Genomic DNA, 14,918 nt, shown 5'->3' with positions numbered 1-14,918 from the left:
TAAAACAGAAAACTGTTTGCAAAAATAATTGTTTTTTATATATAATAAAGATTTTGATAACTAATAGAACTATTTTGTTATTATTATTATTATTATTATTATTATTATTATTATTATTATTATTATTATATTATTATTATTATTATAAGTGTACATATATGTAAGATGACTGTTTGGGGAGTGTAAAAAAACTGAAGTTTGTCATTATCAGCATATGATTGCAGGTTCATTGATGGGGTCTTAAATCTCAAATTCTGTCATTTTAAATTAACCAGTGTTGTGCTCTCTTTCTTGTTTCGATTTGAAATGCCATTTTAATAATCTAGGTCAGGTTAATCATGGTCCAAAATGATGTCACGATAGTCTTGCTATCTTGCCGTAAAATGATACGGAAGATGAGCCAAGTTTATCATGAACTCGCCTGGAGTGGCGTGTGCGGTGACATCACAGACCAGGATGCGGGACACAGCAGACTGAACGAGGGGCTGAAATTGTCATAGCACTGTGTTTATTAATCAAACAGAAAAATAAAACAAACAGCAAAATGAATCAGCTGGAGGGCCAAAGCAATAAAACAAGCAAGCAGTAGCAATCTCTCTCTCTCTCTCTCTCTCTCTCTCTCTCTCTCTCTCTCTCTCTCTCTCTCTCTCTCTCTCTCTCTCTCTCTCTCTCTCTCTCTCTCTCTCTCTCTCTCTCTGAACAGCCAAACTACAGATCCTTTATATTTGTGACGGAGGGACTAACTAGCTGTCAATTATTTTATTATCCCTCGGTCACATTCTGCATGGATTTATTAAGTCAATATAACTGTTAGCTAGTCAAATAATCAGTAGCTGACAGTCACTCATCCACACAAGTTTTTTACAAATAATTTTTATATATATACACACACACACACAATAACTATGTTATAGAGTGTTAATAAAGCATTATAGATGGTTTATAACCATGCAATAGCATTAGATGGAATTACGTTTAAACATCCCAAAGTAGAATAGGTGGCTAAAAACTGTCTCCTTTATAAAACAAATTCAATACATGGCTATTACATGGTTATAAACCATCTATAATGCTTTATTAATACTGTGTAACACAGTTATCAAGCATATATTATATATTTAAAAAACATTAATAAGCTGCACCTTAACAGCGATCCATTTATTCAGCATTTGTCAGGCGCGTCAGGTCCAATTAATTTCACACTCGCTGTTTAAATGATTTTTTTTTATTGGTCTCACTCGGCCATGGAAAGGTTTTCGCAGCTTTTTCTGGAGAAAAAATCCTGTGCTTTACGTCTTTTTGATGATGTCGGACAGAGTCAAAACAGTCAAATTTATAAAAACAAAACAAACATGTCAGATGAAAAAAGTTTAAGAAATATATAATGTAAACACCAGTAAGTAAAATGCATATAAAATGCAAACAGATACAACAATAAAAACTAAAACTGATATATACATATTATAAAAATGCTAGCTCAAACAAATATGTTTTAGTCTAGTTTTAAAAACAGATCTCTGGTTTTAGAAACAGTCTCAGCTTCCTTTAAGATTAGGGGAAGTCAACGAGTCCTGAAAAGGAAGTTCGAAATGCAAAAACAACAATAATAAAGAACATTTTTACCACTTAATAGAGAAGCCTGGTCATGAATTCGGTTTTTGGTTCACTACAGTGAAGCTGGTGTAACAGCAAATGTCAGCATGAATAAAATCGTTGTAATGTTATAAAACTGGCCCAAAAAACAAACTGCAATGTTCCTTTGTATTCGTACTTCAAATAAGAGCCCAAGATGTTGAAAACAAGCATGTTCTATAGAAACACCTGCTTCTCTAATGCCTGACTGTTTGTCAACGAAGCCAGGCTCCTGATAATATCACTTCGGTTAAGATCATGCTCCGCAATATGCTTAAAAACGGGACACGGCATCCTACAGTTTTAGGTCGCCTGGAAACTTTACAAGGGTTTCTAATCAAAGCTAAAGAAGAGACAAGTAGAATGACTGGCCGGTCTGATTTTTCCTCTCCATGTTTTAGCTGGTGCTCCTGATACCTTCTCTTCTAGCGTCTCACCTCTGCGTAGTCCGATTCTTCTGACGAGACGCTCTTAGCTCCTGTGCTCTCCCTGTTCTCAGCAGGGCAGCCTTTCATCTCAGCGCATTCGTTCTCCTGTATTGGAGGGTCTGTAACTTCCCTCTCACTTCCTGCTGTCCCAGGACGCTTCACCTCCGAATATTCAGTGCTGTATTGAGAGGCCCGTTTAGTTCCACTTTCCTGCTTGCCGGGTTTCAGTTTGAAATAATCGATGGAGGCGTAGTGAAGGTTGTCTTCTTGGCTTCCCTGTTTGTGATCTTCAGTGGTTGCTGGTTTGTTAACGTAGATTGCGTTCTCCTCTTCATCTTGAGGGGAGCTCTGCAAAACACAACTGAACTTGCCTAAGCATTGCAGGATTGTGGGTTCATAGGAAGAAATAGTTAGATTTATATATGGATGTATAGGGTAATGCTTTACATTAAGTGTCTAATTACTGCATAGTTATATAGTAGTTACTTAATAAATACATGTGCGCTTATACATAATAACAATGTTATTAGGCATAGTTACAATGTACTTAATGTGTAAATTTGTTGAATGATCTCAAAATCTAACCCTAACTCTAAACAAAACCCTAGCCCCGCTAACCTTAACTCTAAACCTAACCCTAACCTTTTTCTCATACAATTGTGTACTTACATTTTTTCAATGATACCCTTTTAATTGGATCAGTTAAAAATATGTTGTCACAGAGTGAGGTGTCCTCTGCCATGTTGTTATTGTATTTTGCTGCAGTTTGGGATAGGGTCAAGATTCCCTATTCCTGCTTGAGAATTGGTGTCTGGCTCCATTAGAGCATGTGAGTATGTGACTGAATGGAGGAAACTGTAGTCAGGATTGAGGGGCCCATGTATTAATCAATCATTCAATTTGGGTCAAATGATCCAAGTGGTTATAAAAGGTTGCAGAAAGCCTAGCCATGGGCAGCAGACTGTAGGAATAAGATGCAGGGACAGCATTGTAGGAAATGCTTGGTGTATGATTGCATTGTTACCAAGCAAAGCTATGCATTCCCACTTTAAAAGCCTTCATTAGATAAATGACTAATTCAGTTGTATTCTGTACATACCAGGTCAAGCCCGTTGATCTCTGTTAGTTCTACAGTACCTTCCCTTTTGGGTCTGGCAGTTGACTTCAATTTCATTAACCTGCAGAGAAAATAAACAAAAGCAGCATTGCTATTGAAAAACTTTGTTAGAAATGATCTGATCACTAGAGCCAGTCCAGATCTGCGGATAACGGAATTCCACTGAAATCCCGGAATTTGCAAGCTCCCGCGGAATACAGTCTTCCACAGATTCACCATATTCTGCAGCTACATCGTCCTCATAATCATGATAAACAAACTGCTAGAGCGACCTGAAATATATCTTTGTTGTTTGACGCTAGCTTGGTCTAATTGACAGATGTTTGGTCTTCTCCAAAAAGTAGTTATGAAAATGTGGTCCACAAGAAGACATTGTTAGACAATGCTTGCTATATTAAATCGAAAGCACTTAATACTGTATTGTTTGATATGATTATGTTTACTTGATTTACATTTTTAGAAGTGAACTTACTTTTTTACACATTTGAAAAAGCAAAAACCCAGCAGTGATACTGCAGCGCAGACAAATCCCCCATAGAGAGCTGATAGGAAGTGGATCTGCTCTTCTGCACCTGTGGAAGAAACAAGTTTACAATAAGCATGGCAGCTCATGGAAGAAAATAAATGTAGGGATCACAGGACCTAAGAATATCTTACTTTCTGTGCACTACCTTTGCATACACACAACAGTACGCACATGCTACAGGCTGGGCTGTATTTATTTCAAGGCATTTCACAGTCTAAAACATAGGTATAGCAAGCTGTTTCTCAATCAAACCATGGACAGTAAAAAATAAATAAATAAATAAATACAAAGTGTTTTGTACTAGAAACTGAATCTATTCATAAAAATATAATTGCTTTTCTCATATAGAAAAAGGGGATTCACCGGGTTAATTCCTGCTGCTATCGACGTACTTCTATTCATCTCTGGAGAATGGATTTCCAGGGAACAATGCAGGACAGTTAACGTAGGATATTGAGAATGTTTCAAAAGACATTCAGAATGCTTCTTACCTTGCCTCTGTTCATTTAGAATGCTTCTTACCTTGCCTCTGTTCATTTAGAATGCTTCTTACCTTGCCTCTGTTCATTTAGAATGCTTCTTACCTTGCCTCTGTTCATTTAGAATGCTTCTTACCTTGCCTCTGTTCATTTAGAATGCTTCTTACCTTGCCTCTGTTCATTTAGAATGCTTCTTACCTTGCCTCTGTTCATTTAGAATGCTTCTTACCTTGCCTCTGTTCATTTAGAATGCTTCTTACCTTGCCTCTGTTCATTTAGAATGCTTCTTACCTTGCCTCTGTTCATTTAGAATGCTTCTTACCTTGCCTCTGTTCATTTAGAATGCTTCTTACCTTGCCTCTGTTCATTTAGAATGCTTCTTACCTTGCCTCTGTTCATTTAGAATGCTTCTTACCTTGCCTCTGTTCATGAAACACATGGAACTGGAAGCTTGCAGTGCCAATGTGGTTTTTACTCAGACACTGTATCGTCTGCTCTTTGATGAACTGCTTCAGCAGGATGAGTGTGCTTCTCATTGTGTGGTCTTCTAACTTTGAGTTACTGATGCTCCCTCTATCTGTGTTATTTTCCAGTGTATTTCCTGCAATCCTCCATTCAGTGATCGGCGAGGGACTCCCATGGCTCAAACAAACGCAGGTAATGCTTTCTGCATAATCTTTTGAGCAACTGGATTCATGTGAAATCTGGGGCATGTCTGCAAATTGTAAAACACATACTTTTAATATTGGTGTTATTTTTTATTCATAAAGAAGAATTTGCAGCTGAGTAATGGCATGGTAATCAATGGGAATACGCAATGTGACAGATTGCTCTCTGGTCACATGTTTTTCTTCTCCAAATAAACAGTTTAGACACACGATCCCAGGAAACGCCATAGAGTGTGTTTATTATTTACAACAAAAGAAAATAAAACAAAACCTAACCCGATCTCGGGCCCTATCTAAACAGATGACGTTCCTAACTAATAACAAGGCACGCTAAACCTGTTACCTCATCACCAAAACCAAATCGTAATCCAAATACCTTTTTCAATAGTTCAACGTCCAGTTTCATCATCATCATCATCATCATCATCATCATCATCATCATCATCATCATCATCCTCTCATGCGCTCCAACTCTCCCAACAAACTCCTACTATCAGCCATAATCAACCCACCTTTTATACTTATCATTAATTATCTAATTAGTCATTGAATTCACCTGGAGTTGGTCCTGACTACACTAACCACTACTGGCTCCTAATACCCCCAAGGTATGGTCTCTGCCAAACAAAAGTATTTATTTTATACCAGACTTATTTAACACACCGATATCATTTATCAGTTTATCAATTAACCCATTTTTTGTTTTCATCTCAGAGTATATTATTTAATTTCTTTGTTTACCATCCAATTAGTTTACATTCTCCTTTCTCTCCATTTTGTTCAATGTTTACTTGACCAATCCCTCACACTAGATACATACATGCTACATTCAGTGGCACGGTGCTCGAGTTCTCAGCCCCATGCTCATTCCTTGCTTCACAGCAGTACAGTCCACTGTCACTCGGGTTAATGTCAGTGAAAGTGAGATTCTGTTCAGCACTTTTCTCAGTGATATGATCTCCCTTCACTTTAAACCAGGTGTAGCTGCTTGCTGCTGGGCTTGCATTGCTGATGCAGCTTAGTGTCACGTGACTTCCTTCATGTATTTCACCAGAAGGGTTTATCAGCACTGATGTGTTCTTCGGTGAATCTGAAAGAAAAAACAGTTCGTTAACCAACAACTTTAAAGATTACTACAGTAAGGGCAGTCCTTTTACAGTGGTAAAAGTAATAGTGCAGTTTACAATGCTTATACTGTGTGTGTGTGTGTGTGTGTGTGTGTGTGTGTGTGTGTGTGTGTGTGTGTGTATATACACACACACACACACACATATATATATATATATATATATATATATATTATATATTCTATATATAATATATATATATATAGATATTTTAGATATCCAACATATGTAAATTTGCTTTTTAATTTGCAATATGGTGTTATAGTTTTCCATGATGTAGCATGTAATATTTGTATTTCTCACTTTCTATATTATAAAATCAAAACGCTTGTTATTACATTCTTACTGCACTAGGACAAATTGCAATTGTGAGAAGTTCTTAGGATTTTAAAAACTGTATTTATTATATTTAAAAATGGAATAAATCTTAAATAGTGCTGTTCTTTAATTAATTATTTGTTGAGGCACAATGGAAGTTCACAGATTACATCTGGAAGGTAATTATTAATTATTAAAGAACATGGTCTTACAGAGAACACGAAGAGTCAAGACTTCGTAAGCGCTTTTAGTTTTAGATACCACTGGATACTGCGCAGTGCATGTGATGTCTTTGTCGTGGTGCAGATGTGAGGCAATGAACGTCAGAACAGATGATACAGTCTTGGTCCCATCCGGCTGCGGAACCTGTTCTATTTCCACACTCCCGTTCAGAGTGTCGCTCCACACCAGGACTGGAGGTGCTCCTGGGCACGGGGCCGGAGCAGTGCAGGTTAGACTCGTGGGAGCTCCCTCCTTCACTGCACTCGACAGGCTGATCGCTGGTCTGTCTGGAGAGTCTAGGGAATAAGCAAACGTTTTACTACCTGTCAGAGGAATAGAACAGGGTGACAACCCCTCACTTGTAAATAGTGTTTCTTTTTGTGATTTATTTTGCCTTTTCTTATTTTTTAGTGGTATTTGTTTTCTTTCACCCACAGTATGTAAGCGCTCAATTGTATCACAAAAGGGCAAGGGTGTTAAGGCTATATCATGCAAAAAGAAAAAGTACATTGTAACTATGCATAATAACACTGTGATTATGTGTAAGTACACATGTATTTACTAAGTAACTACTAGGTAAATACACAGTGGAAAGCGTTACCCAAAATACTTATAGATTATGACGTACCCTACCAACTTTGCAAAACCAAAACTGTTTAATCAGTGGTCTCAACAAAAAAATGTTTCTATTCTAGAATCTGAATAAACACTTGTAAAAAGCTGTTGGGTTATCTGAGAGACAGAGGATTGCTTTTGCAAAATTAAAACCATCAACCCGAAATATATTGTATATGAGTCTTTGAAATAGCCCCCGTCAATCTTGACCTTCAAGGAATTCAAATGTATGGCCCTCTGAAGTGCTGGTCAATATGAAAATGTTTTGAAAACCAACTGGTACTTACCTATAACTTCAAGCATAACATTCTCCTGAAAGTTGTACTTAGGAGGTTCTGCTCTGAAGAAATAACGTTTTGAATCACTGCTTTTTAATTTATATATTATTGTGGTGCAGTTCTTGTTAGTCACTTTACCGAGTAGCTCTGCTTTCAGGGTATTCTGATTGTAATTTCTACTGGAGTCAAATACTCTGGTATTATTAAAAGTCCTCCAAATTCCTTTGGCCGGTTCCACCATCTCCTCCTCATACTTCTCTTGAATTGTGAATGTACATGGAATCAACACACAGGAGCCTCTCAAGGCTTTAATACGTTGAGGCATGAAGGCTTTAAATTCATTGCAAATTATACCTAGCGAAGAGAAAAATGATTTATTTATTTTTTTTAGCAATACTGTACGGTCACTTATACATGATAATATAGCATAGTTTTGGGTGACATTTTATTTAATCATTTTGTTTTTCTTAGTTTTTAACCAATACTAACAGCGTTACACTAAAACGTGGTCGTTTTGGATGGCTAACATTGTGTTGTATCTAACTGTACTGTGAATGAGGCATGCATTGGGATTCCTAATCATTATAGCAATCATCAAACATCACAAAAGCTCTCATTTACAGTATGCAACAGCTGTGCCCCTTGCTGGTATAATAAACCTTCACTGTTATATTCTTGTGCATGGGATGTGCACTGCAGATATCATTTCAAAAGACAAATAATTGCTATGAATCCTATAATGTACAGGATAATATTTTATCCATGTAGTTCATTATACGGGGGTATATATTATAGATATATATATATCATATATATATAATTATATAATTATATATATATATATATATATATATATATACATACATACATATATTTAAAATGGTTAATACATACCTTGAAAAAGGCAGAAAATCAGAAGCAAGTTTTCCGTAACAATCATGTTCTTGTGTGTCTTTAGATAACCAAACTGGAAATCTGTAAAACCTCAAGTCTAGTTAGGAATCTACAGTAAAACTACATCCTAACCAAGGTGTGATCTTTCTTTGGTCAAAAACTTATCTTTAAGCAAACACCTTTCAATTAAACTCACATTTAAAGAATATTATTGAACATACCTCTAGCTGAACTGAACAGACCGCCACGTCACACTGTTGGTTAAACTCCCTATTTTAAAAACTGAAAAGCAGAAGCAGCAGTATTTTCGTTTTCAAAAAAAAAGAAGCATCAACCACAGAGTCTGTTTCTTATCACTGCCTTTTTAAAGTAGTGACCCATTGATATTGATAAATTCAACCTAAAACTGCTCTGCAAACATCAGATCGCTATTTAGGGATCTCTAGGGTCACTCATATCATTGCAATATGGGGGTCCATTTGTTTAAAGGCACTGAAGCATGTGACTAGTAATTAACAAATAATATCAGTTATTATTGGTTTTATTGTACCTTGTTTTTATCTACACTATTAACATAAAATGAACAACGTTTATTAACCCTTTGCTGCCCAATCCAATACATCTGCCGTTGAGAAAATAGGCATTAAATAGTGTACCTTGTTTTATTATTTACGTTTATATATATATATATATATATATATATATATATATATATATATATATATATGTAACCCCTGTCCGCTAAAAGTAACAATAATTGAAGCAATGGGGTTTCTGGGTACTCTTGAGTATGTTTAATTTCTATTTATGGCGATGCCTCCACCCAAAGCAAAGATAGTTATATTTATCCACTGCTCTAGGACTATAAATAAAGAAGACGACACAGTACTGTAAAGCAAATAGATAGGGTTCCCCACCCTTCAAGGTTTACTGCACAATTAATGGAAATAAGGCGTTCCCTACAGTTCATGTGCATGAATATAGAAAATGCACCAATTAAACACCATATCCGGTACCGCGTTAAATTGACATTCTAAACAATACACATCCACTGCAAAGTCTAAGAGGGGAAAAAAAACAGATGAAAGTAAAATATTTAATACCCTCTATGGGCAAAGGAAACTTATGCTGCCTTCAAAACTAAATGGTAAGTTATATTAATTAACCGTTTGCTTACAAATGAAACCGGGTTACTTTCCCCTATGATTATTTCAAAAGCAAACCTAATACACTTCTATTATAAATTGCTGTAATACAGCTGTATGTAAAACGAGAGTCAAAACAAACAGTACTCTTATAAATATATACCGGTATATATATAAACACGTAGGTCCAAATCACTAACATAATTGTTTTGCTAGAGTAAAAAAAAAAAAAAAAAAAGCAGGCCTGTACGTGGCTAGGGCACGTGGAGGCTGGAAAATGCCGCTTCGCCTTTCACCCGGGGAAACTCCCGTCTGCGTTGTAAACTGCAAATCCCTCGTTGCCGGAGGAAACACCAAGCTTTGCCAGGTCACTTAGGTTGCTATCCGGTGCTGCCAGTCGGTATCTTCAAATGCTGCGTTTAGGTTTTCTTTCTTTTTTCTTTCTTTAGTTTTAACAGTAGAGCTGCGCAAATACTGTAACTGAAGTCATTACAATACGAAACAACATCGAGTTTCACACGAATATACTGTCTCCTAACTCCCCACTTGCATTAGATCAGGCTCTAGAGTATAGCGTCTGTAACCTAAATTCCAAAAATACAAGAAATAAATTGTGTAATTATTTCTTTAGTACTAAATAAAATGGTACTATGTTTTTGGCTGACTGCATGGATGACTCCATTTTTTATTTTTTTTCTCTTCCCACACGTCCCTCCCCCTTAAAGGACGCTGCACTATATAACTACTCTGCTGTAACTTTACCCAGGCTACATCCTCCCCCCTTTAAACATCGGTATGTCCCCATACCGCTGAACCTAACTGGCCATTAGTATGCATTTTTGATCCTCATCGATAGAGGATGCTGAGGAATGTATGCCCATCTTTTTATTTACCTCTGCCAGAGAGATGTTGATCACCCAGGTATTTCCCCGGTGAGTAATTTTCAAAGGCACATCGACCGAGATACCTGGCTGGTCATATGTTAGTTTCATGACCGGCTTACTCTTCCTTTCAGAGTGGCGTGGTAGTGTCGCCTCCTGATTTTCACTGCCCCCAGACAATTCTTGTGTTTCTCCTTCAGGTTCAAGTTCTGTCCCTGAATCTAAGTAAACTGGTCCCTGTGTGTTTTGTTCCTCGTCTGGGGCATCTTCTGCCTCACAGCAAACAGGTTCCAATGTATTCTGTTCATTGTCTCGGATATCAATCCCCTCTAATCCTGGTCTCCCTGTTTCCCTTTGGGACTCCTCTTCTTTTCTCTTTTGGTCATTCTGTCTTTCGCCTAGGGGCCCCCACATCCATGATGGTGTTTCACCTAGCTCCCCCTCCTCTTCATCAGCGGTTGAAGACTGTGCTTCCTCCTCTTCTGTCTCAACAGAACTTTGTAGGCTTTGTTCTGGAGGAGCTCGCCGAACTGCCTGGCTCCTAGTGATTGGCTTCTTGGGCTGCTGTGGGACCTCACTGTTAAATGGCAGTCGAACTAGTTGACCAATGGGAAGGAGATGGTTACGGTGTATAGTTTTTTCAACCTTTGACCCCTTCTCCATCCGCACCCTATATACCGGCAGATCCGGCAGTTTTGAAACCACCAAGTATGGCTCAGGCTTCCATCTGTTGGCCAACTTATTTTTTCCCTGACCCCCAAAGTTTCTTAGAAGCACCCGATCCCCCTCCTTCAAAAACTGGTGTTTTACCAGCCGGTCATATCTTCTCTTGTTTCCTTGCTGGTTTTGGGTAGAAACCTTGATGTCCAACTTATAGGCTTCTTGCAGCTGTCCTCTAAGTTCGGCTATGTACTGTGGGTATGGGTGGTCTATTTCCTCTCCAGATTTCACCCCAAAACACAAATCTATAGGCAAACGGGCTTCTCGTCCAAACAACAGATAATAAGGAGAGAAACCAGTGGCATCATTTTTTGTGCAGTTGTACGCATGTACCAAAGTTTTGACATGCCGGCTCCACTTCTGTTTCTGGCTGTTGTTCAGGGTACCTAGCATATTTAGCAAGGTTCTGTTGAATCGCTCAGGCTGGGGGTCACCCTGAGGGTGGTAGGGTGTCGTCCTTGACTTCCTTATGCCCAGTAGCTGGCACATTTCTCTAATAAGATGGCTTTCAAAATCACGTCCTTGGTCAGAGTGAATTCGAGCTGGCAGACCATAATGCACGAAATATTGCTCCCACAATACACGTGCAACAGTAGATGCTCTTTGATCCTTTGTGGGGAACGCCTGAGCATACCTTGTGAAGTGGTCAGTTACAACAAGGAGGTTTCCCACTCCTTTGCTATCCAGCTCCAGTGACAGAAAGTCAATGCATACCAATTCAAGTGGCCCAGTAGTGCTCAGATGTTGTAGTGGAGCGGCTCTAACAGGTAGTGTCTTACGTTGAATGCACGTCCCACAGTTCTTTACATGGCTTTCAATCTCCAATGTCATTCTGGGCCAGTAAAACTGACTTCTTACCAGGTCTACAGTCCTGTCTATTCCCAGATGCCCGTGGTCTTCATGTAACTCCTTTAACACCATGGTTCGGTATTGTGCAGGTAGGACGAGCTGGTCAAACTCTCCATCAAACTGGGTCTTCACTCTCCGGTACAACACACCCTCTTTAGTATTGAGCCGATCCCACTCTCTAAGCAATAAGGTGACATCAGGATGTTTGGAGACCACTTGGTTAGCAGACAAACCATTCTGTTTCATCAGCCATACCTCCTTCAAGCCTGGGTCACTTCTCTGAGCAGCGACAATGTACTGGTGGTTCCACAGTTTGAGATTGCTTTGTTGCAGACTGACAGGGCAGACATAGGTGGGTGGAATAATGTCTGGTGAAATGCCTAGTTGGTCGGCCACTCGCTCAGACAGATCGCTGGAGTTGATATCCACCCCAACTTGCTGACAAACAGTTCTCACATCAGCTGGGGGTATCCGAACCCAATCCCTTATGTCATTACTGTGATGGGTTCGTCTTGACAATGCGTCTGCGTCTGTATGGCTTTTACCTGGCCGATACTTCAGACTGAAGTTATATGTGGCCAAAGCAGCCAACCATCGATGCCCTGTAGCAGTTAGCTTGGCAGAAGTAAGCACATAGGTTAATGGATTATTATCAGTGCAAACCTCAAATCTTGCTCCATACAGATAATCATGAAATTTCTCAACAACAGCCCATTTGAGGCAAAGAAACTCCAACTGGTGAGCGGGATAATTTTTTTCAGCTGCCGAGAGTTTACGGCTTGCAAAAGCCACAGGCCTCTGCCCCTCAGGATAGTCCTGATACAGAACAGCTCCCAAACCATCTAAGCTAGCATCTACATGCAGCAGGTAAGGCTTGCTACTGTCGGCAAAGGCTAGAACAGGGGCATTCACAAGGCAGTTGATAATGGTCTGGAAAGCCTTTTCACAGCTCTGGCTCCAGCGATTCCCAAAAGGTTCGGATACCTTATGGTAGGAGGGTCCATTAGATCCAATTTTAGTTTTCGCCGCCTTCTGTGTGGGTGGGTATCCCTGGGTCAAGTCTGTCAATGGTCGGACTATTGCTGAATAGTTCTTAATAAAACGTCGGTAATACCCACAAAATCCCAAAAATGATCTCAACGTTTTAAGGTCTGTGGGTCTCTCCCAAGTGGCCACTGCCTTAATTTTGTCCGGATCCGTGGAAATTACCTGTTCGGACACAATGTGCCCCACATACCGCACCTGTGGCTGGCAGAACTGACATTTGTCCAGCGACAACTTCAACCCACAGGCCTCCAGCCGGTCCAGTACTTTCAGTAACCTCTCCTCGTGCTCCTCTAGAGTCCTTCCAAACACTATCAGATCGTCAAGATAGACCAGGACTTGTAGAAGATGCATGTCCCCAACTGCTTTCTCCATCAATAGTTGGAAGGTAGTAGGTGCACCGGTAATTCCTTGGGGCATTCTTTCAAATTGATAGAACCCTAGAGGGCATATAAAAGCAGTCTTTTCTTTATCAACTTCACTCATCGCTATTTGGTAATAGCCGCTCCTCAGGTCAAGAACTGAAAACCATCGGCTCCCGGTGAGGCTGTCCAGTGCTTCATCAATCCTAGGCACAGTGTACTGGTCTGGAATAGTTTGCTTATTCAGGGTGCGGTAGTCAATACACATGCGCACAGCTCCATTTTTCTTGCGTGCCACCACAATTGGGGAAGCATAAGGGCTACGTGATTCTGAGATAATCCCAGCAGACAGTAGCTCGTGTAGATGTCTTCGCACATCTTCGATATCGGCGGGGGCCAGGCGTCTAGATCGCTCCCGAAAAGGCCGGGCATCACTTAACCGAATGGTGTGTTCTACACCTTTGGCTAAACCTACATCCCACTCATGGGTTGAAAATACTCCAGCCCTCTCCAACATTTTTGTCTTCAATCGCTCTTTCCACATTTCTGGAATGGGAGAATCCCCAAAATGAAACCCCATGGTATCCAATACTGGTCTCTCATCTGTGCAGTTCTGAGTTCCTACTACAGTGCTGGCTTTGTATACACTAGCCACTACAGTCCCCTTGGGTATAGTAACTGCTCGTTTAGATTCATTTCGGACATGCACAGCCACACGGTTGGCACTGACTGTCTTGGCATGCACCACCCCCCTTTTTACTAACAACCCCCCTGGAAGAGTGGGCTCACTTGGCATTTCAACTATCAGAATACCCTGCTTCAAATTATCTAGCATGTCCAAATGGCAACTGGCCTCAACCTCCTGCCCTGGGGGAATTTGCAGGGTCCCTCCACCCCCCCAGATCAAACAACCTATGGGGTCATCTTCAATCAACGTGCCAGCAGATTGCTGCACCCTGCGGTAAGCTCTAGCACACATAGGGTGAATGGATAAGGTCTGAATGAAATTTGGCCCCGCTGCTTGTTCACACAGCGCTGCTAACCGCCTAAATAAGTTTGCATTGGTCCCTATGATAACAGGAGTAAAAGCCTGTCCTTTCACATCTGGACAGACCAACGCCATCACACTAATGGTCTCCTCCACGCCGACAACCTCTTTAGGGAAACCTATCTCTATCACTAAATACCCTAAGTATGGGTATCTGGAGTCACTGAGCCCCCACAATGCAAGGCCCTCTACTGAGTGCAAAGGTAGGTCTGCAATGTTATTTCTGTACCAGCTCTCAAACACTATAGTGACTTGCGAGCCACTATCGAGCAGTGCTTTACAACCCCTCCCATTTATTTCCACAGTTATAGTAGAGGCTGGGCCTATAAGTCCATTAGGAACTCCTCCAGTCTTCAACTTTTCATGCGGGGTTGTCATTTCGGAGCTATCAGGGTTGGGGGCCTCAGTGCACTCCCTCACTGGGCCCCGTTGGAGTTTCCCTGTGTCCTTGTGAACTGGATGAACTTCTTTATAACCAACTGGGTATTCTCAGGAGCATCACACTTTGCGGCCATATGCCCATCCTTTCCACACCGGAAACAAAACGATACCCATCCACTGGTCT

General features: G+C 40.1%; 1 protein-coding gene across 3 annotated transcripts; it reads right to left on the bottom strand.

The window, feature by feature from the left end:
* Positions 1 to 1,432: 1,432 nt before the first annotated feature.
* Positions 1,433 to 8,969, bottom strand: LOC121298660 (B-cell receptor CD22-like). Of its 3 annotated transcripts, none has more exons than XM_041225823.1 (8): positions 8,305 to 8,969; positions 7,420 to 7,764; positions 6,508 to 6,813; positions 5,671 to 5,940; positions 4,598 to 4,897; positions 3,650 to 3,749; positions 3,160 to 3,238; positions 1,433 to 2,408 (listed from the first exon to the last, which is right to left on the bottom strand). In XM_041225823.1, the coding sequence occupies exons 1-8, from the start codon at positions 8,348 to 8,350 to the stop codon at positions 2,058 to 2,060; spliced, it is 1,797 nt and encodes a 598-aa protein (XP_041081757.1). In that variant the 5' UTR covers positions 8,351 to 8,969; the 3' UTR covers positions 1,433 to 2,057. The 3 variants fall into 3 exon arrangements, with proteins under 3 accessions (XP_041081757.1, XP_041081758.1, XP_041081759.1); XM_041225824.1 differs by having other exon boundaries at positions 2,193 to 2,431; XM_041225825.1 differs by having other exon boundaries at positions 2,305 to 2,421.
* Between the last annotated feature and the right edge of the window lie 5,949 nt (positions 8,970 to 14,918).

The sequence above is a fragment of the Polyodon spathula genome, chromosome 24 (genome assembly GCF_017654505.1).
Source record: "Polyodon spathula isolate WHYD16114869_AA chromosome 24, ASM1765450v1, whole genome shotgun sequence".
Lineage (NCBI taxonomy): Eukaryota > Metazoa > Chordata > Actinopteri > Acipenseriformes > Polyodontidae > Polyodon > Polyodon spathula.
The sequence above is the reverse complement of the archived record's forward strand: the minus strand, read 5'-3'. Positions and strand labels throughout refer to the sequence as shown.

What these genes read in the sequence shown, in the direction of transcription:
- LOC121298660 (XM_041225823.1), bottom strand. Translation starts at nt 8,350, where the DNA reads ATGATTGTTACGGAAAACTTGCTTCTGATTTTCTGCCTTTTTCAAG. An exon ending in CTTGACTCTTCGTGTTCTCT is followed by an intron (nt 5,941 to 6,507) that starts GTAAGACCATGT and finishes TTTTTCTTTCAG; the next exon opens with ATTCACCGAAGAACACATCA. An exon ending in GTTTCATGAACAGAGGCAAG is followed by an intron (nt 3,750 to 4,597) that starts GTAAGAAGCATT and finishes TTTCTTCCACAG; the next exon opens with GTGCAGAAGAGCAGATCCAC.